We start from the raw sequence: 24,482 nt of genomic DNA on the forward strand, positions 1-24,482 counted from the left end.
ACTTCCATGCCCAACGGCTTTGAAACCCTGGGCTTGGTTCCTCCCCGATGGCCCCTCTTGCTCATGCGGAGGAGAGACAGGAGTGCCCTCATCACCAGCAGCCACTGTGGGACTTGGGCTGCACAGAATCATCTAGAAGGAGCACCGGAGTGCTGAGTCCCAGGCACCTTCCCTTTCTTTCACCCACTTCATCACCCTTCAAAGGTGCTTCACTTTATGAAGAAGTAAAAATGCTTCACGATGATCATCGTTGCCTGAGCGCCAATGGGGAAAACTGAATTGTTCCTTATGTTCTAAGAGTTACGTCTACAAGACCCTAAATCTTCTCGTGCATTTCTTTGGTCTTGTCCTATCACATCATTCCTGGGCAGCTGCAGTCAGACACATCCATTTCCATTCCTTCCGATTTATTTCGGAGGCTCCGGTAGAAGATTCGGCTGCGCATCTCTGCTGGGGGTAGGAATAACTTGATTTAGCAGTCGGTGCCGCAGGGGGCTCTGAGATGGTCCGTGCCGAGGTCGCACGAGGGTGTGCTTGGCCACATGGAAAGCGGGCTGCCCGCCGAAGAATTCGCGGGTGTCCACAAACAGCTCTTCCATCCAGGTCCTTCCCACTTTTGCACGGGATCCCCGTCTCGGGGTCCCGTGGGCCCAGGCCTGCGTGAGTGGCAACTGTGAGCTGTCAGCAGGGTGGTGAGGGATCAAGTTCCTTCAATGTTCTCCTCACGAGTGAAACGACCCACGAGGCTGAGGAAGACCAGCCAGATCTGCTGCAAAGACCTGACCTTCTATGTTTGCCACGTGGAGCCCAGGAGAGGGTAACACCCGGGAGAGAAATCAGTATCTCACGGTGGAGCTCTTCATCCGGTCTTAAGCTGTCACTAGCCAACACACCGGGAGCCAAGATGTGGACTTGAGGTCCAGGTATTAAAACGTGACGCAGAACTAAATTCCATCAGCTAGAAGGAACGAGATGCCCTAGACGCCGGCCCAGCAGGGAGGAGTTCAAGAGGGGGCACAGAGTGTGTTCCCTGGGGACCTTTGGGTGTGTCAGAGGGCAAGGGAAGACATTAATATAATGATCAGTGGCACGCCTGAGGTCACAAGGATGGTCACTCTAGAACTAAGCAAGGATTAGGGCTCCTGATTACCTGTCCAGTAAAGCATATTTACAAAAATGCATGAGTGTTTCTTGATAACATGAATCCCAAAGGGATCCCCTCCACTGTCTCTTTTTTTATTTTTTATTTTTTGGAGAATAACTGCTATAAGTTTTAGCTTCCAAAAATTCTGTAGAGGCTATGTATGGAGCCTCTTCTCTACACATAATCTCTATTCTTGGAGAAGTTATCTGGAAAAATATTTGAGCAACATAGAGAGACAAAAAACATTGCACATCCGGGGTGTCTGGGTGGCTCAGTTGGTTAAGCTTCCGACTTGGGCTCAGGTGGGTTCGAGCCCCGCGTCGGGCTCTGTGCTGACAGCTAGGAGCCTGGAGCCTGCTTCGGATTCTGTGTCTCCCTCTCTCTCTGCCCCTCCCCCACTCATGCTCTGTCTCTGTCTCTCAAAAACGAATGTTAAAAAAAATTTACAAATAGCACATCCTATGATTTCCGCTTTTCAACGTGTATTCTCTTTCAAACTGTTTTGAGTAGTAACAGCCCGTTTTATCCAACATTGCCCTAAATCTGCTCGTGCATTCTTTCTGTCCTATCCTATTGAATCAGTCCTAAACAGCTGCAGTCAGACACAAATATTGCCCTCATCTGAATACTGAATGCATAGATAACCTGAGCAATGAAATATTGTAATGCCAGTTTTTGAAACATGATTTGCTAATTGTTGGATCCAATGTATTCCACCTTCAGTCTCTAAGAGCGATTCACTTTCCCTTGACGTGCTTCAAACTGTAGGACCCCGCAAAGCACTCAGCCTCTCAATCCTGTTCTGTCCAGACCAGCGTGGTCATGTGCCTGTGCGCTGTCTCATTAGACGCCACCTCATTAACCGGCCCTAGTTTGTCGTGTGCTGGAATCAACATCTGCCCCACGTTCTTGATTCTGTACATAAACCCCAAAGCAATCACCACGTTTTCGTGTAAAACCTCTCTGATGATGGAAAATATGACAGATTTCTCCAGCTGTTCAAAACTAGAAACTAGACCGTTCGCTTCTTCCAGGTCGTGGGAAAATAAAGAAAAAGGCACCAGAAGAACGTGCCACAGTCACTAATAGCGGGGACCTGGGTGGTCTGGACAGTGAAACTCCTAAAATACTTTGCTAGGTTTGTTACGGATTTGATTCCACCCTGTTATTTGGCTGGGGCAATCTCTGAAGACTTCAGTTGCTTCTGAATTGAATAATGGAATTCTGAATTCCGTCTCCGGTTCTCAGAAACAATTTTCACAATACATCCTTCTATTAAACACAAGAGATTTCTTTGTAGGCTTCTTATATCACTTGTCCGTTTATTAAAACTTATTAAGTAGCGATCAATATAAAGATTATAAGGCTTTACTTGGCAGGTGTCTGAGACGATTATAACAGCACCATGCAATTTAACCTCTATATCCAGAATCTGGTTCGAAGTAGGAAATCCAAAACAGAATCCAAAGGGCTTTTCAATCTTTGATGTCAACATTGTTGCCTACAGGTCTAGTGTTTTCATTTTTCACCACTTTATGGAGATGAGAGTGACGTGTGAAGAGCTGCACATAATTCATAGAAAACGGGATAAGTACTATCTGGGGATAAGTAGACACCCGGGAAACCATCTCCACCACGAAGGCCACAAACATCTCCTCTCAAAGTTTAGTTTCTGAAAAAAGTATAAATGACGAATCCTGACTTCTTAGCTGACAGCTTGCCTTGGACTACATTTTTGCCATCTGTATTTACTTTGAAAGGTAAGCCAGGGGATGAAGTGTTTTGTTTTGTTTTGTTTTTTAATTTCATTATAATTCTTACACTGAAAAGAAAAGTAAATAGAAACTGTTTAAACTTTCAAACTAGGTTTTGGTTAACGCTAAGGCTAAGCTTTAGGTCATAACTTGAAAAACTGGAGGGGTGCCTGGGTGGCTCAGTTTGTTAAGCAACCACCTTTGGCTCAGGTCATGATCTCACAGTTTGTGAGTTTGAGCCCCGTGTCAGGCTCTGGGCTGACGGCTCAGAGCCTAGAGCCTGTTTCCGATTCTGTGTGTCTCCCTCTCTCTCCGCCCCTCCCCCACCCATACTCTGTCTCTCTCTCAAAAATAAACATTAAATATACATATGTGTTTATATATATTTATATATATATTTATATATATATGTTTATATGTTTATATATATATATATATAAACATAAAAATACTAAACATACAGATTTTCAAATGGCAGTAGGTGACATTCTGAAAACACAAGACAGCCAGTTTTCCATATATCTGGGAGGACAGCCCTGTTTCTGACTGTATCTCAGATCAAATACGCTTCAATGGTCTGACGCACATTCACGACTGTGTTCCCACTGTGACAGACCCTTAAAGGAAAATGACAGGGAGAGACAGCATGCATGTGGGCGAGGAGGGTGGCTGATGGGCTGAATGTTACACTGGAAGAAGCCTATGTAGGTAAAATCGATAATAAACTATCATTATTTCATTGGTGCTGGACAAAGCACCGTGGCAGATGTAGGAGGTATAAACGCAGAGAGGTTTAGTGGCAGCGTGGGGACTAGACAGTGGGACGTCCTAACAAACTTAGAATCCTGTGTGAAACACACCAGACTCAAAAGCTACGGGCTTGACGATAAACAATTCCATTATCTACATCGCAATTGGTTTTAGGTTCTATTTGTGCTTGTGAACTCATACACGTTTATGGGTGTCTTTGGTACACTTCTGACCGTACTTCGCCACGATATCAAGGTTTCACATCCAACCTTAAAAATATGTTGAAAAGGGGCGCCTGGGTGGCGCAGTCGGTTAAGCGTCCGACTTCAGCCAGGTCACGATCTCGCAGTCCCGGAGTTCGAGCCCCGCGTCAGGCTCTGGGCTGATGGCTCAGAGCCTGGAGCCTGTTTCCGATTCTGTGTCTCCCTCTCTCTCTGCCCCTCCCCCGTTCATGCTCTGTCTCTCTCTGTCCCAAAAATAAATAAACGTTGAAAAAAAAATTAAAAAAAAAATAAAAATATGTTGAAAAGTGATTTTTAAATAAAAAAATGGAGGGTATTTTTTTTCAGGTAGCTTCCTTAAGTTTACATTTTAAACAAGTTTTATTTCTGGACAGCTATTCTAACAAGTCAGATGTGAGCTTGAAATCTGGCAGAGAGAGCCATTATGTTAGGGTGCTCTTTAGCTAAAGCCACACAGAAGCAACCGTGTCCAAATTGCATAGGGATCATGCAGGGAGCACAGAAACTTTAATTCTGTGGGTAGACTGGGCACTTGTTCAAAGCTTAATCTAGTTCTTGAAAAGGATCATGTATCATTGCTACAGTCCAGCCCCTGCCTCACTCAGGAACATGGAAAACATAGTGAGGATTCCACATAGAATTGATGCATAACAGTAGAATATAAAGTTAACTATACCGTTTCTTCCATTTTTATTAAGAATTTTTTGTTTAGGGGCGCTTGGGTGGCTCAGTCGGTTAAGCATCCGAATCTTGATTTTGGCTCAGGTCATGAACTCATGGTCATGAGAGATCAAGCCCAGTTGGGCTCTGCACTGGGGCAGGCATGGTGCCTGCGTGGAGTTCTCGCTCTCTCTTCCTCTGCCCCCTCCCCTGCTCACACACACTCTCCCTCTCTCAAAAAAAAATTGCTTTACTGAAATTCACCAAATCACACACAAACTGGCAAACAGTGAATATGGTAAAACCTTGGATTGTGAGTAACTTCTTCTGTGAGCATTTGCAAGACGAGCAAACATTTCTAATACATTTCAACTTGATAAAGCAGCAATGTCTTGTAATATGAGTAGGATGTGACGCCCAATGTCACATGATCACAGCTGAGCCAATGGCTCTTGAAATCACTTTGATATGCCAGGGCTTTGGATTACAAATACCGGAATGAATGATGCTTGCAAACCAAGGTTTTACTGTATATAATTCTTATTCCTTTTTATTTTTTCTGAGGTTTCACTTCCAAAAAATCCTCAGCAGAGTATACCTGGTAAGATGTAAATTGTTCCAATAAAAATTCTGAATCTACTGACAAGCACAGTGGTCACAGGAGTTTCTGACTGCCCTTTGCCCTAGGGGCTCAGTGACAGATCAAACCCGGTGGTAAGAGATGACTTTCTTTCAATGACAGCTGTCCATGCAACACAGGACATGAGTCCCAAGCTCTCAATTCAGTCTACTGAGTGAGGCAGAAGGATACTCAGGGTGGCCCTGATGACTTCTGAACTTCACTTTCTGTGGTATCAGTGATTTACAATCAAAGGAAGGAGGGGGGAAGGAAGGAAGGAAGGAGGGAAGGAAGGAAGGAAGGAAGGATGGAAGGAAGGAAGGAAAGAAGGAAGAAAGGAGGAAGGAAGGAAGGAAGGGAGGAAAGAAGGAAGGAAGGGAGGAAAGAAGGAAGTAGGAAGGAGGGAGGAAGGAAGGAGGGAGGAAGGAAGGAGGGAGGAAGGAAGGAGGGAGGAAAGAAGGGAGGGAGGAACCGTCTTCTATTTTTTTGATATTTTTTTTGTCTGAAAATCTGTGTTTACATTTCTTTTTGGTCTTCACTCCTGCTTCTTCCATTTTCTTTTATGCCTCGTAAAAACCTGACCGTGAACAGGAAAACAAGAAAATAATGCCTCGTAACTTAAGCATAGCCAATTTAAATTCGTTGGTGTTAGGGAGGAGTAAGAATTAGTTCACTACATTTTTTTTTTTAAAAAGCACTCATAATGGTTTGAGTTCTGTGTAGTATGTTTTAAAAATGTTTTCAACAGAAAGAATTACACAAAGTGTAGAGGACAAGGATAAAATAACTATGCAACATTCAGCATATTGTATAAGACAAATATTTTTGGACTTGTTCACTAACTGAATGATTCAAAATTTTAAAAATGGGATTACTGGTCACAGAGAAAAATAGCCAAAAAAAAAAAAAACAACCAACAAAACAAAACAAGAACAATTCATGACTGTTTTTCAAATACATGAAAGTTATGTTTTCATTTTTATCAATACCTGATAAAGATGAAGTGAATTGCAATTCAGACATTCAGGTTTGCTCCAAAGTAAACACTAATTAATTATCGTTGATTACAATCGATTGCCTGACTTTCCTGAGTGAATATACATCTCAGAGGCATGTGGTCCTGGTGGGAAGAACAGAGGACCCTCCTGTTTGCTGGGCACTTGGTGAAGTTTCACAAGCCCCGGTTTATGCAGAACTCACACAAACCCATGACGAGGGCACGCTTCCCTGAGTGTTCCTGTAAGGAAACTGATGTGAAGGTGACCACTGACCGCAGACCCCGGACTGACGCATCCAAGATGAGTGAGTTCGAGAGCTCAGCCACGCAGCCCTGTTCGGGCACAGGTAATGCCGTGTCACATGCTGAAAAATCTACACCTCATTCCCCTTCCGCCCCCAGAAAATACTCTGCAAGTGGAAATCTAAGCACAGCTGCTGGGGGCCTGCCTGCCCCCTGTCCCTGTTCTTCCTGCTCTTGGAGAGAACCTGCTGTACATTACCTGGGCCCCCGGGCCCTGCTTTCAACAGCTACTCCGGGCTGCCCTGGGTCCGTAGACCCACAGAAGGGGTGTGTTAAATAAAGTAACAGACATGGGATTGGTTCTCACATTTCCCTTAATTTGAAAATGGTGCCATTTAAAAATTTTGAGAACATGTGATTATATATAATTTTTCATAGACCTAAATGCAATCATATGCATCATGATCATAAAATCTTTAGTGATTTTATTATATTGTATTGTCTTTTAAAGGTTTATTTATTTATTTTTGGGAGAGACAGAGAGAGTTCCAAGCAGGCTCCACACTGTCAGCACAGAGCCTGACATGGGGGTAGAGCTCAGGAACCATGAGACCATGACTTGAGCTGAACCTATGAGTCAGACGCTTGGTTGACTGAGCCACTCAGGTGCCTCTTTGGTTAATTTTTTTTTATTATTGACTTTTTTTTTATTCCTCTCTAAGTATAACAGAAATTTCACTAACCCCATATTTTCTTAATTTTATCTTCACGTGTGTAATCACATAGGGACTATATTTTATCTCTCTGAATTTAGAATTTTTTGATAAGAAAGGAAAAAATGTCTAAGGTTTGTACACACGACAAACATTAATACATTATGAAAGGAAATACTAAGTGAATGATACTGAAAATTTGTCAGACTTGGTATTCTCACGGAACTGACTGGACCTTTGAGGTTTGGAATTCAGGAGACAGAGCTCCAAGAATGTTTTCATGTAGGAACGTGGGCCTCCAGGACCACGTGCATAATTTGGTTCTTAAAATAGGTGTGAGACATTTGTTTTCATTCTTCCTCAGGAAACCTGCAACCATATCATGCATTGTATCTTTCTTCCAGAAAGGCAGAACTACAAACAAAAAACACACCTTCTTTTACTTTCCTAATCCCATTTGCAAAGACAGGGTCTGGCATTACAGCTAGCGTCCTGGATGTGAACTTCCCTTTTTATTTATTTATTTTCTAAAGCGTTTACTTATTTTTGAGAGAGAGAGCATGCAAGCAGGGGAGGGGTAGAGAGAGACGGAGACTGAGGATCCATAGCGGGCTCTAAGCCGTCAGCGGCGAGCCTGATGCGGGCTTGAACCCACGAACCGTGAGACCGTGACCTGAGCCGAAGTTGGAGGCTCAACTGCCTGAGCTCCCCAGGCGCCCCCTGAGCTTTCTGACTGATCACAAATGCTACAGGCTTGCACAGAACTTCGTCCTGTTAATGGCTGAGTCTAAGCCTAATGAGGTGGCCCCACAGTGGACACAGACTGTGTAGGAATCTATATGGAGTCTGGACTCACTTCAGCACCGACTACTTGGGAGTTCTGTTCCAAAGTTCTGGGTGGAGTCTCTCTTTCACACCGTGAGCTAGCTAAATGTTGTAGGAGCACCCGGTGTTCCACACTTCGTTGACCTACCCAAATCAGACAGGTGAGAGGTACATATTATCAAGAACTGGGGAGAAGAGATCAAGCACAACGGGGGCACTGGCGTGAGACACGGCCTGCCAAACTTTCTGTGGAATTATTCAAGGAACCCCGTGAGACAAGAATCAGGTTACACTGCAACAGGCGCAAAGAATCCCTGGCGATATTGTTTCAAAAGTAGCTATTCTTGTTATCTTCACCTTGTTGAGTTTTACGACATTTTTTCCCTAAGGCTTCACTGCCTTTATGAGCCCGTCCTCCTTGAAATCATGCTTTCCCTGGTTTTATAATAAATATGTAAACTCTGTGCACTAGACTGTAGCTCTTAGCTCATAAATGAAGGAAACAAACAAAAAAGATAGAAAATAGGAAAACATGAGCAGAAGGCACCTTGGAGATGTTCCGGTGGTTTCCAATCCACTCAGCACCTGTAGGACGGCATTTACCAGGCATCCCCCCACCCCTTCATCACATGTACTGGGAGGAACAGCTTTCAAAATGAAGCACAAATTGAGAGTTCTATACCGCAAAAGACAGCGCCCAGAGAATGAGAAGATAAGCCAGAGTGGGAGAAAATAATAGCAAAGGAGATGACTGATAAAGGACTATTAATCCAAAATAGACAAAGAGCTCTTAAAACTTTGGAAGAAAACAAGAAATCCATATGAAAAATGGGCCAAAGACCTTCACTGATGCCTCCCAAAGAAGATATACAGCGGGAAAAAGCACATGAAAAGATGCCCCACATCCTAGGTCATCAGGGAAACGCCCCACCTGCTAGGTCATCAGGGAAATGCCCCACATCATGTCACATCATAGGTCATCAGAGAAACACCCCACATCCTATGTCATCAGGGAAACGCCCCCCATCCTAGGTCATCAGGGAAACGCCCTCCATCCTAGGTCATCAGGGAAACGCCCTCCATCCTATGTCATCAGGGAAACGCCCCACGTCCTACGTCATCAGGGAAATGCCCCCATCCTAGGTCATCAGGGAAACGCCCCACATCATATGTCACATCCTAGGTCATCAGGGAAACGCCCCATGTCCTACGTCATCAGGGAAATGCCCCCATCCTAGGTCATCAGGGAAACGCCCCACGTCCTACGTCATCAGGGAAATGCCCACATGCTAGGTCATCAGGGAAATGCCCCACATCATGTCACAGCATAGGTCATCAGGGAAACACCCCACATCCCATATCATCAGGGAAAGGCCCCCCATCCTAGGTCATCAGGGAAACGCCCCATGTCCTATGTCACCAGGGAAACATCCCCCATCCTAGGTCATCAGGGAAACGCCCCACGTCCTACCTCATCAGGGAAATGCAAATTAAAGCAACAAGGAGAACTACTATCCACCTGTGAGAATGTCCAAAATTCAGAATACAGACATTGCCAAAATACCGACAGGGATGTGGAACAATAGTGACTCTCACTCCTTGCTGGAGGGAACGCAAAATGGCGCCCCCCACTTTGGAAGACACGGTGGTGCTTTCTGACAACATTAAATATGCTCTTACCATACATCTGACAATTATACTCCTTGGTATTTATCCAAAGGAGTTGAAAACTCATGTCCACACAAAAATCTCTATATGGATGTTTATAGCAGCTTTATTTGTCATCACCAGAACTTGGAGCGACCAAGATGCTTTCAGGAGGTAATGGATAAATAAACTGTGGTCCATCCTGACAATGACACATCATTCAGTGCGAGAAAGAAATGAGTTGTCCAGCCATGAAAAGATATGGAGGAACCTTCAGTGCATATCACCAAGTGAAAGCAGGCCGTCGGAGAAGGCTACACCCTGTGTGATTCCAACTATGTGACCTTCTGGAAAAGGCAAAACTATGGAGACACTGAAAAGATCAGTAGTGGCCAGGGGTTAGTGGGGGGAGGGACAATGAACAGGTGGAACACTGAGGATTTTTAGGGCAGTTCAGCTATTTGTATGACATTGTCAGGGTGCATACGTGTCATTATGCATTGTCCAAACCCATAGACTGTACGACACGACCAGTGAACCCAGGTGCGAATGGACTCTGGGTGGTGGGATGTGTTACTGTGGATTCGCCGATTGTGACGAATGCACCATCTGGTAGGGAACGTCAATAATGGGGGACACTGTGCACGTGTGGGCAAGGGATGCCTGGGAAATCTACATCTTCTCAATTTTTCTGTGAACCTTAAAACTTTTTTGTCTATGCTATAAAAAATAACGTCCCCTGAAAAATCAAGTACGTTCCTATTTTTTGAGGAAATGGAGAACGGTAAGGAGAGGCAAAATTAATGCTTAAGAGGTCAGTACGTATCCCAGTGCTACGCTGGGCCCGAGGCTTCCAAAGGACCTTCAGCATGGTATCGAAAACCCTGAAAACCGTGAATAAATGGCAGCATTTGATTTCCACTCCTCTTCTTTGGTGGAAGTTAGAGAAAAGTGGAATACAGTCCCCCCCCCCCCAAAAAAAAAGGTTTGACGAGGAAAATCCCACCATCCTGAGTTCATCCCATCTGCCATCTGGCAAGCACATATTCCGTGTCACGTGGATGATGTCTCAGCAGCTGTGGGTGACATTCTGCCCACCTAATTAGTGAGCACCTCCGGTCTTCGTTGTCATCGACTCCAAGGTATGAGTGATTTTACCCACCTCTCTACTGGCAGAGCAGAGCACAGCATTTGGAACAGAGCATGTGCTTAGTAAATGTTAAATGAAGTTGAACGGAAGGGCTTTGGGGGAGCAGGAACATGGCATGTTTGGATGTCCCTAAGACATCAAAGGCACAATCACGCCGTGCCCGTGTCCAGACAAACCGGACCGAACTTTCCGGGCATTCGTGCGTAATCGTGGCTGCAGCTGTGCTGTGTGCCCGTCGCCCAGGTGGAGAAGAGAACGGGATCCAAGCGGCCTCGTCTCCTAGACCCTTGCGGCCGCCAAGCCAGCGCAGACGCCAACAGCTCTGTCTTCCCGCCACTGCCCACACCCCCCCGTTTCTTGCAGATCTGCACCCCTCACGCTTCCCTGCGAGAGGCAAGGGTGATCCCCTCGGCTGTGTTTGGAGCGGCGTTTGGAAGCATTCGGGGCGTACCAAACCATCCCGGCGTTCAACGCAAAAACGCGAAGGGGCGAGATGCCACGCGGAAGCCAGCTTTCTGTGCTGGTCCGCACATTCAGAGCTGCCCTCTAAGCCTGTTCGGCCTCCTCCATGGCCCCCGGCTTCCACGACTCATAGTAATAAGAAGAATAACAATACATGAGGTAAACGTGTTAGTTTTCAAGCTGGCCAGACCCCACCCCACGCCCAGCCACGTCACAACCAGAAGCCTGCTTTGCGGGGCTGAATCTAATACTAGTGTTTAGAGGGAAGGGAGATTCGGAGACGTCACCGCGTCTGGAGCTCGGGCCCAGCACTCGCGTATAGACTCGGACCAGAACTCTACAGTCTGGGAGCCAAATTTCCCATCGCTGTTTTTAAAAATTGCTGGGATCCCGTTCGGCTCTCATCTCACGTGGATGTAGCCTCCTGGGGCCCCCAGTGGGGAGGTGGGCGATCGTCAGTGAGAGGAACACTCGTTGTCTGGCTCCCGTACCATGTCACTACCATAAACTCTCACCTTCACACTGAAGCACCAGTCACCTTCACGTGCGACATGTCTTCACGGAAAGCAATGGAAGCAGACCCTTAAATACGAGCTCAAACATCTAGAAATGCAACCCCCCCCAAAACAGCATTCTTGAAAATTCAGGTCTTAGCCTAGATCTAGGTGGTGATTTTTGAAGAAATGAATGGGTCGGCGGGGGAGGAGAGAGAGAGAGATTTAAAAGCTGAGAACTTCCTAAATGTACCCCCAGGTCTAGAAGCTGAGTCCAAAGACACGGTACAGATGAATGAATGGGTAACGATGAAGGGAAACGGAAGAGGAGCCTACTTCAGAGTCCTAGACTGTTCCGACTGAACACCTGGCCAGTCTTCACCATCATTCTCCCAACTGTCTCCCCCCACCGCCCCGCCCGCCCCCCAGCAGTGAAAGCACCTGCAGAGTCCTGTCCTTGAAGCATCACACACACGGGTGCTTTGGGGTGTTCATCAGCCCGCTGACCTCAGCCTGCAGGGCTCGTTCCGGGAGCCCTCCCCCACCTCCGGGAGCCCTCCCCCCTCCCTCCCCAACTCGTTCCCGCCCCCCCCCCACCTCGACACGTGGGCAGGGCGCTACTCCACTGGCCGTTGCTCCGACACTGGGCCCGAGAGGCGCCCTGCAGCAGATAGCCCGTGTTGCAGGTGAAGTTCACGACGTCGTTCAGGTTGAACTCGCTGCCGTTGGTGAAGCCGTGGGCAGGGTTCCCGGGGTGGCCGCAGGTGATGGCTGCGTAGGAAGACAGGCCCACAGCAGTGTCAGAAAACAACCAGGTCGTCACCCCACCTTGGAACACCTCATCGAGACCTTTACAGGCATGCCCACGTATGGACTCAAAGCCGGCTGTCAGATACCTTACAGGCTGTATTTACACTTGGAAGGGAAAAGGGTGACAAAGAACCATAAGCAGACCTACATGTGTTTATTATAATTATGGACAATAACCTACACCTGGAAGATGTACTTTCTTCGTCTTACTAATTATTCTTACGTCACGACAGAACGTCAAATAACTCTATAATAAAGCAGTGAACAACGAGAGGGGGTAAAATTCTTACACGGATTACGAGTTTTGAACATCTTCCCCTTAGAAAACACCAGCTAGTTTCGTGGAACTCTCATTTTGAAACATTACAGGGACTTGGCTGATAAATTGAATATACATCAATTTTTCCAATATCAATTTAAACATCAGGAAAGTAGCAAAATTAGTGTGCATGCTCAAACAGTATTTTCTTTGACAGTCGCCATTGTACGATCTTTAGAAAGGTAGTGAACTGTCATTAATGTCATGCCCTAAATCACAGCAATACAAATCCCAAAGATTCCTTCAGAAGCCCTTTCAAAAGAAACACATTACAGTCAGAAAACTGGTGTTTTCCTCCTCATTTATCTTGTCAACGGCTCTTTCTTCTAAGTAAAGCTTTCGCCCCTGAACTCTTCCCATTTACCACCGCACTTTCCTAGATGATACCTGTCATTATCTATGGCTGCATCAACATTTCCTCTGTATAATTCGCAGGAAAATAAAGAATATACTAGGCGAAAAAGACTATTGGTGTAAAACAAATTTTGCAATAGAAAGTACAATGTCTTCTAAAAACACTAGTTGGTAGTTATCTTGGATGTTATAAAGTTTGAGGACAATCATTCCATGAGATTCTACCTCTTTCTTTTAAAGGAAGGACTGCTGGCAAAACTCTGGATTCTTGTTGAAAGAAAAAATACGAAACAACACGGAAGATCAGGGGTGTGTAGCTATCCGGGGGACTCCGGAAAGTCAACCTGCGGACAGACTCCGTGCCTTGGCCCTCCTTCTGTTTCCACCCTGTTTACCCTGTGATGGAATCAGGCAAATGAGTGCACGACATCGCTCGTCCCGGGATCTACCTGTCTGAGAGGAGTTAAGGAGCACGTTCACTGCGGACCAGCCTCTGGAGGTGCTGGAAGGGAACAGAGGGGGAGGTGGATCGGAAAGGAAGGGAGGAGCCCTGCCCGTAGCGTCTCTCTCAACACAGGTGAAGGGACACGTCTCCATTCTGTCTCACTCTGGAGGTTACACACGTCTGTGCTAAGACTTCCTCCCAAGAGAAAAGGTGACGAAAGTAAGCACATGCTGAAATGCGTTCACGTTGTACTTACGGACACAGACGGGGGTCTGTCCGGACCACTTGTGGTCTTGCAGGCAGATTCGAACGGAAGTTCCAACCAGCCTGAAGCCAGGATTGCACTGATAAACCACAGTGTCCCGGTAGCTGAAGCCGTCTCCGCTGATGTGACCGTTCACGATCGGGTCCGGGGAACCGCAGTGGCCAGCTGCAGACACGAGTAAAACCGATAAACGTTTTGCAGAATCAGTCTCTGAGAAAAGTACTGCATTCACAGCCTGTTTACCTTTACCGTCAAGTGCATAACGTGTTGGAATTTTTCCCATTTATACACTGTATTTTATATAATTTTGTGGCTTTGTCACATTTATTGTTCTCAACAATTGTGGGTATCGAGTCATATTTCAAGTATGAAATTGCTAACACAGAGGAATTGCTAATGAAGTTATTTCCCCGATTATGGTTTCCCCATGTATTTTCCTTACTTGTTTCTCTTACCGAGATTTTATGTTGTTACCGCTTTTCCAAACAAAAGCCAGGAAAGGGGAAGAGACACTTGGGATTAGTATTGATATGTTTTGTGACACGTTGACCATGGGAGGTAAGGATTTCCAGTGTGAGAGAGTAGATCGTGGAACTATTTGTGAAATGTCAAGATAAATATCAGAAAATATGCTTAATTTCTTTTTTTATGTTATTTATTTATTTGGGGGGGGGGAGAGAAAGAGAGAGAGAGAGAGAGAGAGAGAGAGAGAGAGAGAGAATCGCAAGCAGGCTCCGCACCATCAGTGTCGAGCCCGGTGAGGGGCTAGAACTCATGAACCTCGAGATCATGACCTGAGCCGAAATCAAGAGTCAGATGTTTAACGGACTGAGCCACCCAGGCGCCCCAGAAAATACGTTCAGTTGCAAACAAGTGCATTCGCTTAGGTTTGAACCAGTGTCTAGGTGGGGCTGGCTTGTAGTCACTTGGAAGAAGAGTCTAGTATTCAGGGGATGGACGTCCTGAGGACAGAGCAGGCAGGATTATGGATGTTAGCTGACGCTCCCTGAGCTTGCCCGTGGGACGTGTGTGGGGCCGGGAAAGAAAAGGCAGGAAGGTGCCATCAGGACGGACATTCACACTGAGGGAGAGGTGAAAAGCGATGGCGGGAAGGAATCTGAAATTCGAGAAGGTCATTGATTGGCAAACGTTGTCCAACAGGCTCCAGTAACAGAGAGCGTCCGTGTGCAGAAGGAAGTAAGGGGCGCTCCGTTCTCTGTGAGCAGAAGGGTGGGGCAGTGGGATGACAACCCTTGGCTTGACTGCACTTCTGGCAGCTCCCGAGCCTTCTCACCCATGCCCCTTCGTGTAAAGTCCAGTGTTAGCAAAAACTGTGCGAGGTCAGTTCAGTGAGAAGCCCCCACCCCCCCACTGTCTGATGGGTTTCCATCCCCCGCCACCCCCGGGTGAGGTCTGTCCCCCTGGCCTGCCTTCAGCACCATACTGCTAGGTCAGGTTCGCCGGAGCCCCCCGTACCCCGATGTGCCCTCTTGGGGACCCCCGCCCGGGACCGCTCCTCTCCGGGACTGTGACCCCCACTCCCAATGCAGCACAGATGAGCGCCACCTCTCTCCCCCACTGGAAAATCCCAATGCAGTGACCCCACACCTAGCATGATGGTACCACACACAGTCTGCCTTCCCATCCTTAACAAGCGTCCTTCACACTTTTTCACCTTTAAGAACCACACGGTGCCATGTGGCACAGAGGAAACTGGGAAGAGGGGGGCTCGGTGTGGCTGTTCCGCTCTCCACCTGCCTTCCTGCGCTCTCCCCTTCCCTTCTGCTCCATTCTCCTTCCCCTCACCTGGTCCCCTCCGCCCCTTCCCTCCTCACCTCTCCCTTCCTCTCCTATGCAAAGAACGGCTAATCAACAAAACAGGAAGCATTAGGAGCACCTGACATTCCAAGGATCCGTGTTACACGTGGGTTTGGGATGCATATGAAGAAAAAGGCGTTCACCACAAGTTCCTAAATGACCCATACAAACCTCAAAGCTGATGTGGATAGGGAGGGACAGGCGGGAGTAGAGGCAGAGTATTTTTTTAAATGTATAATTATTCATTTTGAGAGACAGAGATGGGGGGGGAGAGAGAGAGAGAGAGAGAGAGAGAGAGAGAGAGAGAGAGAGAGAGAGACTGAAACTCTAAGCAGACTCTGTGCTCAGCTTGGATCCTGACTCGGGGCTCGATCCCACGAACATGAGACCGTGACCTTACCTGACATCGAGAGTTGCACGCTTAACTGACTGAGCCACCCAGGCGCCCCCATGCAGAGTGTTTTGATGTTGACTCCCCCTGTTCATTTATTTCCCAAATAGAGCACACAGCTGTCAAAGCTTTACACAAAGCAGACCACCTCCAAGGTGGAGAAAGTTGTCAAATCGTTGCCATGCAACAATTGGTGCTAACTTCATCATTCTGAAGAATTTAAAATAATAATCTATGTTTCTGCTTCTGACAGCGTTTACCGGCACTGTGTCCTCCTGGGTTTTGCACTAAGTGTATTATCGGCAAGGTGACTTTGCAGCACGGAGAGGGAACAGACCCGATCGATGGCCGGGTATCCCTGCTCCAACAACGTTTATAAGAAGACGGGCCAAAAAAGTCATGCTAGATTTGGTCGATTCTTTGTCGCCTCGACAGGTTTTTCCCATTCGGCCAGATCGATTAAGTCGATCCTGGCAAGAGGCCCGATCACCTCCCCCAAACAGCGACCTGATGCACGCAGAGAACTCAGAGGAGGAAGGATGTGCTCCAAGGGTTGAAGAATGAGCCTCTGAAGCTGGGAATGTTATCACAGAACACTGACCTTGGCTCCACAAGCCCTCTGCCACTCGAGAGGCCGTCACATGCAAAGTGTGCCCTGTTAGGCGGGAGATGGGGCCATTTTCCAATCCGGGTGATGACGACTAGTAAAAGAGCCAGACGAGGGGCAGCACACGGGCTTGGCACAGAGGTCCCACAGAGAGCCCAGCCACTTTTGAGGTGACCATTAAAACATGTACTTTCTAGAAACATGTACGACAACACAATCCAATTTTCAAAGAGGGAGTGGGCCACCTAACTCCCGGTTGTTGCTCTAGAAAAATGCCAAGTGCTTTGGGGGTTATTTCTGAAGCCTGCCACCACTCCATGAGAAGGGACTTGGGGCGCTGGGCAACTGGGATGCAAAAGGGGGGTGCGTAGCGATGGGAAAGCCTCCACCATTTATAGGATCTGCTTGGTCTCACCCTTGACTCGGACAAACGTCCCTGGCCAGACTCACTCTGAGACCTTAATAAACATTTTCTCTTTCGTAATGGGGTTTTTGTAAGAGCACATAGTTTGAGTCTGCGCTATCTTCTGGAAACCTGGGACAGAGCTACTCTTAATGGTCAGGAAGGTATCTGTATACTTTCGATATTGAAGGGACAAGATGACAGCCACATGTGGAAGCAACAATTCCCAATGGCGCCTCTTCCCTGACATGTGGTCATTTCAGTTCTTTTGAGGATCTGGCCTTCAACACGAAAAGGACACAAAGGATGTCCTTCCAAAGCACTTCATTTTGGCTCAGGGCCTGACAGGAAGAATCCATAGCATCACCTGCTGCTTCTGCGTCCTCATTTGAATACATGTAGACCATGTGACTTCCTGATTTGAAGCTAACACATACCAATCTGACCTTCACTCATATGATTTTCCAGCCCATGCGTTAAAATGTTTTTAAAACATTCAAAGTCTTAAACCAATTACAAGCCATTCACAAATACAGAATATTCACACAATTTCACTTAAGAGTATTTAACCAGAATGTTGACAGTATGTAAAAATATCATGGGCAGGGGGGAATCTGTGTTAGGTAGAATTTGAGCTCAATATACTCGGAAATCTCTTTCAAATGTAAGAGTCTATTACTTTATGACAATATTGTGCTATGTCTTTTGTGAGTTTCTTTATCCTTGATGTAGCCACATTTTGTGTTCGATACACTATGTAGGAAGTGTTTCTCTTTATCTATCATACAATGCTTTGTAATTATCTTCATGCTTCTGTCCAGTGGCTAAAATGTATGTCACCCATTAAATCCCTGTGACAGTGGACAGTGAGGTCCTTTCCATTTTGAAAGTATATCCAAATCCATTACCTGCTAGGCGATCTGACAGTAATTTAATGATGATTTCCTAATGGCCAGCAATGTTCTTGGGGCATGGGATTGCACAGAAAATAAGATCCAACCACAGAGAGTGAAAAGGTGATGGGGAGGTCTAATTCGGAAGGGCCTGAAGGTGTGTGCATCCATGGGAATGGGGGAGCAGGGCGGGACATGCAGCCAAGAGTGGACACTGGAGACCCTAAAACAGGCAACATGACCATGGTGTTATAGAACCACATTATCCATTTACTGGAAGGACATCCACTTTTATCTGCTTATAACTGTACACACTGTTCTTTACTTCATGCGTCTTCCACTACTTGGATGGGTTTCGCTACTACAATTCTGCTAAGTGTAAACGATAGCAAAGGATAAGAAAATCTATTAACTACAAAATAAAAAAAAAAAGAAATTCAAAGCAAAGTATCAACTAATTAAAACGATGTGGGTATATAGTTGATCCTAGATCCTACTTTTTGTTGTTGTTTGTTTGCTCCTTTGTTCTTTGTTAACATTTGGCTTCCGCTTAAACACAGATCACTCACTGTTTTCTACAGGCAATTCTGTAGCCAATAGAATCACACCAGGAACTCAGCTCTTGAGAAATATCAGCTGGAAATGCTTTCAGTAAAGTGTGGAAAGAAAATCTGGGAGTGACAAGCATGCGGGCTGCTTTATTTCTGGATCAATCCTACCTGTGAATTTAGTAATCTGCCACTAAGCGGAACCCGAGAGCACCGACTAGGGCTCGGGGACGAGGCAGAGTGGTAAAAACTGTCACTCTACGGGATTTTTAATTCTGTAGCCAGCTAGATAGGTATAGGAATATCTCCTACAGGAATTGCCAAATTTCCTTTTACTTCAAGTAAGAATGACCAAATCTATTCCTTCCACGGTTCTGGAACGTTACATTTTCTACCTTTTCTCCAAGTGCGGAATCAGTATGTCTGCACTGCGGGAAATCCCCCAACTCTTATAACTGGTTTTGAATCAGTAGCTGAATTAGGAACTCAGTGCCAGCGTGGGTGCTGCCCAGTGTCGGGCGGATGGTTCTCTGGAGCCCACAGGCTACACCATGAGTGAACATCATTCTATTGGCCTATGGAGACCACTGAAGGATAGAATAGGGACCCTTCAGAATTTCCAGAACAACCGAGATTTCATTTGTGCTGCAGTGGAATAGGCCAGGTCACAGCCACCTGGATGTATCACCTCCTTTGCCAGGTAACTGCTTTGTGCTACAGGCTTTGAAAATTCCTGGCTTATAGTTTATGCTATTCTGTATATATTGAAGGCTGCATTGTTGTTTTCATTTATAAACTGCTACTATATTGCAGTTAGAATGCTCCAGATAAAAAAAAGAGAATGTCTTTTGATAATCTTTCTCTAAAATTGGGTTAGGAGGGATAAAATTTGCCCAAGAAGTTTTTTTTTTTTTAATGTTTATTTGTTTTTGAGAGAGAGAGAGACAGACAGAGTGCAAGCAGGGGAGGAGCAGAGTAAGAGGGCGACGGAATCTGGAGCAGGCTCCAGGCTCCCAGCTGTCAGCACAGAGCCCGACATGGGGCTCGAACCCACGGACCATGAGATCACAACCTGAGCCAAAGTCAGACGCTTAACGGACTTGACCAACCTTGGCGCCCTGCCCAAGAAATTTAACTAAAAAGAGATGGGTAGGAAGGTAGACTGAAAGCTGGAAACAAGTGGGGGGGGGGGCAGGAATGCTCTGAGGCCAGGAAGGGGTGTCCTGGTTTCTTGGATTCCCCCTGGGTCAAGGGTTCCCTGCAAACTTGCCAGAGGCAGGATCAGAGGGGCTGGGACATGGCTGGGATCCCTGGGGAGCCCAGGCTGCTGTCTGCAGTCTTGGGGGTCAGCAGGGTGATCACCCACCACACGGCCAGCACGTGGGGACCAGGCAGGTCAGCGATGCAGGCTTCACCCACTACTGCAGGACTCAGAGCAGGACAGGTTCCTCCAAGCAGCTCTTTCTAGATCCATCTGAACCCCATGTCTTAGCAGGTGTGGTCTAACATTTCTGAGAGGACACAGGTGCTTTCCTGAACGTGTTTCTGGTAGAGTGAATATTGTGAAAACTTGTTCTCGAATGAACCGGATTCCTCCAGCACTTGTAAGGATGCTATCCGTGCTTTCTGGAATGCTCTATTTTAGAGCAGGAACCTTATCCATTCATAGGATGTGAGCAATATTTAGAGTAGCTTCCTACAGTGTTTCTCTATTTGTTTCTCATTCTGTAAGGAGCCATCCCGTCCACAGCCCTTTGAAAACACACTGATTTCTACTGGTGACTTTTCTGAGTGACTGACCCAGGGTGTCATATGTCAGCTGGCAGATATACCTTAATATCCCAACACATGCAAACGCTGAACACTTCCAACTTTCAAGTTACAGTAAAACCTTGGTTTGTGAGCATAATTTGTTCTGGAAACATGCTTGTCGTCCAAAGCACTCGTATATCAAAGTGAATTTCCGGAACCATTGGCTCAGGTGTGATCGTGTGACATTGGGCGTCACCTATGACTCATATCGCAAGATATCGCTCGTGCATCGAGTTAAAATTTACTAGAAATGTTTGCTCATCTTGTGGAACCTTCGCAGAACAAGTTACTCAGAATCCAAGGTTTTAATGTACTTTCAAGTAATGCATGTTAGAGTGTCTTACAATTACGTGCACTTGTACGATTTTAGAAATGAATTTGGTGATTTGGAAATGTAAATAAGCTCCACTTTCGCCCATATTCCATAGAAACGCACTGCACCAGTAGAGATGGTGGGCATGCTATCTCCCACGTTATAGGTGTGCACTCTATGGACCCAGAGCCCTGCATCCCTTAGTGTGGAATCTGTGCCATTAAACGGAACTGTATACCTGGATCTCTCTCCTATCATCAGGTCACATTCTCACACACACACACACACTCCTCCCCAACCTGAGAGTTCACTACTGTAAGGTCACCTTTTCACTGCATTGGTTTGTGTCTGCACAAATACCAATATTGATCTGGGGATTAAAACGGAACACATTTACACATTTTTAGAAAATCTACAAACCAAATATTCAACCTTCATATTTGCTTTGTGATTATTGGTACTTATTGCTGAAAATAAAATAATAATCATTATAAATGCCCAGTACCTGCGTAAGAATTAGAAATGCAGTTTGTTCCATTCTCTCCATTCTGGGCAGTAACACTGGCTTTGCGCTAAAGGCAAGGTTATTTGGCAGTGGATTCCAAAGCCAATTGACAAACTCTTCTTGAGTATTAACAAACAGTCACAAAATGTCAGACGGTTCAGATTCTTACATGCAGAGAAACTCGTTGGCATTAAACACCATTGGATGCATTTGAATCTTCAGATCTGTACGTATTAAAGGCACACGTCTGAGTGCTGAGAGACAAGACTTTGATCTTCCACAAGTGTGATTTCTAGGGGCAGTGCTCAGCAACTTTGCCTAAGTCTGAGAAAATGTGGTGCCATGGACAGCAAGGGAATTTTCCCAAGGACATGTAGGTATCTGCTTATAGGAGGTACACGACACTTTGTGCATGAGTACATCAAAGGAGGGCCCAATCTTCGCCGCAAAATGTTTGTCTCAAATCTTTTTTGACACTTCCTAGTGCCAAGAGAATTAGTTTAAGCCATACTTAATATAAATAAAAGTTTCAGGATTTGGGTAGTCTCTGGGGCTTTCAGAAGTCCTTTATCTGTCCCTTTTTGTAAGCTCCCCAAATAATCGCACTGTCACTTTGCACATACTTCCTTCTTTGCCTTCCCCTGCCTGTGTGCATGCGCTCTCTCGCTCTCTCTCTCTCTTAAAAATAAACTTAAAAAGGGGTGCCTGGGTGGCTCAGTTGGTTAAGTGACCGACTTCGGCTCAGGTCACGATCTTGCAGTTTGTGAATTTGAGCCCCGCATCGGGCGCTGTGCTGACAGCTCGGAGCCTGGAGCCTGCTTCAGATTCTGTGTCTCCCCCTTTCTCTACCCCTCCCCTGTTCACCCTCTGTGTCTCTCTGTCTCTCAATGATAAATAAACATTAAAAAATAAACTTAAAAAAATACCCAGACTTCTAGACTTTTGGCTGTTTTGCTGCATTGTGAACTCAGCATATAGACACCTAATTTTTCTCCCCTACGTATCTCCACCGGCAGAGTGTGATTCCGAGAGCAGGGTGTGGCCCCGCACCCCAGCCTCGAGCCTGTGCCTGAACCAGAGCCTGAACCTGAACAATCAGATGGCTTCTCCTCCATGAGCGCGTTGCCACATTAGTGCACACCCCCCTTTCCTGGGACTCTACACAGAGCACTTCCCCAGGACAGGCTGCATGCCGGTGGGCCAGCCTTCTGGACCATCTGGACCACCTCCTGCAGCACTGGATGCACATCGGAGTTTCTGGGATGAACTGGCTCCACTTCTGCTTGTGCACATTCCCACCATCACTCCAAACGGCTTCCTCCACCGGCCTCTCTCCCACCCCGAGTTCTCTCTTTTGCCGTTCATTAATCTCACCTTTTTATTAAAGGCACTTGGTATTTATCTTCTTTATTCCTCTGATTATAAATTCCTGAAAACAGAAGAACTGGATCCTATTAACCTTTACACCCTACGCCACGTTTCCTGAGGAATCGGATGAATATCATTAGAGAATATTCAGAAATACGGACAGAAGCGCTTGCGGCTGGGGAGTGTTTTGTGACATTTATCTCCCAGCCGCTGACGATGCATATGTAACATGTGACGACTAGCACTGGCCGTTGCCAAATATTTTCCCTTCCCCGGCATTATTCAGCTAAATTGTACACAGAACGTTGCGTACCAGAGATCAGGGGTGGGGGCGTAACCTTTCCACTCTGCTGCTGCAATTCTGCTGTAATATAAGAATTACCGTAATTGGCTGTTAAATTTTTTTTACACGGATCTATCCTAAAACACCAGGCGTTTGCAGGATATTTGCCAATTCTATTCTCTAAGAACTATGAGAGAGTATGACCCAACAGTATTATTTTGAATCGTGTCATCTAGCTATTTCAGCCATACGAATGTCACCGTGCTGTTATACGTACAAAAAAATTCATCTCTTCATACGCCATTATAGTACAGCAAAGGCAACCTTATTTCGAATACTAGGAAAACAACCTACTAAAAAAGGAACATGTTCTTTGTGTGGGTAACATCTCGGTCTATCACTGACATCTCGAATACCACATACTAAAGAGGTGGCCAGGTGCCGGAGATGAAGCGTTACTACGTGTGAGAAAGTCTAAATGATATAAATGTCATCAAGAGGTTAATGTAGGTCTCTACAGCGGGAGACCTGGGTTACAAGCGTACCACCTCGTCTAGTCTGTGTGCTGTCTGCTGGGCTCAGTGCAAACTACCACAGGGAAGATAAACGGAAGGGACCATGGGGATCATCAAACTTCCCCGATGGATTCTGAGGTACCTGATGAGTAGATATGGGGTCAGCATTCCCAGTGCTTAATTGCCTAGCCCAGGGAGATGTGTAGCATCGCACAACACAGATGGTAAACTAGAACAAGCCCTTGGTGATTCACAGAGCGCTGGGAGACCCCAGTAGTAAGGCGAGAATGAGAGCATCGATTAAGTGCACGCTAAGATCTGTGGTGCACATAGGCCTCCCTTTGCCTGGAGTTAAGCTACCATGATGTCCGCACACAGGGTCGAGCGGCTTCCCTCACTGCATCCTGTCTCAAAGGTTCTGGCATAGAATTCAGACCAGCGAGCTCCAACACAGCGTGGATTCAGTGCCGGAGTGTTTAGCAAAGAAGACTATCCTTCATCTCTGTAAATACAGCTCTCCTGCAGATACAGTCCCCAGCGTCCCAGTGTGAAAGTGCTGTCGGTCCACGGGCTTAGCCATTTCTGCTGCAGTGATCATCGGAGGACCCTGGCATGGTCTTTCCTGCTGGAAATCGCTGGAAATAACCACACTGCTACAACTGGAAATATGATCCACGTTCCACAGGAAAGAGAAGCAACTTCTCAGGCCAAAGTATTTCTTCTTCCAGTAACCGTTAAAAAACAAGATGCCTCACACACTTGGAAAAAAATGCTTTTGTCAAAGCATTCTGCATTCTAATGAAAAGCATCTGGGACATGGAATCAATGAGGCTCCAAGTCTAAAGGAATCCTACACGTAAAAGCCTACCGAACAGGCGACTGCCTTCTGTGTGAACTGTTCTTTGCATTTTGGGGCAGATCTTATGTTAAAAAATAAATAAAGGCAAGGAATTTCTTACACGTAGTCTGAAAACTATTTTTCCGCACAGTGTCTGCCATTCCAAACAAATGAATCAAACTATGCATCACTAATGTCATTGGCAACCCTGGCTCTTGCCTTTGGTAGATGTACTTAATTCATTTTATTTTTGTTTCTTTGCTTTTTTATCCCCCTGTCCCCACCTGATTAAAAC

The 24,482-nt window shown here is 46.1% G+C and overlaps 1 protein-coding gene across 1 annotated transcript in view; it reads right to left on the bottom strand.

Moving 5' to 3' along the window:
* CSMD1 (CUB and Sushi multiple domains 1) overlaps positions 1 to 24,482 on the bottom strand; it is a gene marked incomplete at its 5' end in the record, with an annotated part of 688,146 nt that overhangs the window by 44,211 nt on the left and 619,453 nt on the right. The window contains 2 exons of the mRNA XM_047855978.1: positions 12,298 to 12,471; positions 13,885 to 14,058. Of these exons, the coding sequence (XP_047711934.1) occupies positions 12,298 to 12,471; positions 13,885 to 14,058 (348 nt within the window). The remainder of the gene's footprint in view (positions 1 to 12,297; positions 12,472 to 13,884; positions 14,059 to 24,482) is intronic.

Source organism: Prionailurus viverrinus, chromosome B1, assembly GCF_022837055.1.
Source record: "Prionailurus viverrinus isolate Anna chromosome B1, UM_Priviv_1.0, whole genome shotgun sequence".
Taxonomy (NCBI): Eukaryota; Metazoa; Chordata; class Mammalia; order Carnivora; family Felidae; genus Prionailurus; species Prionailurus viverrinus.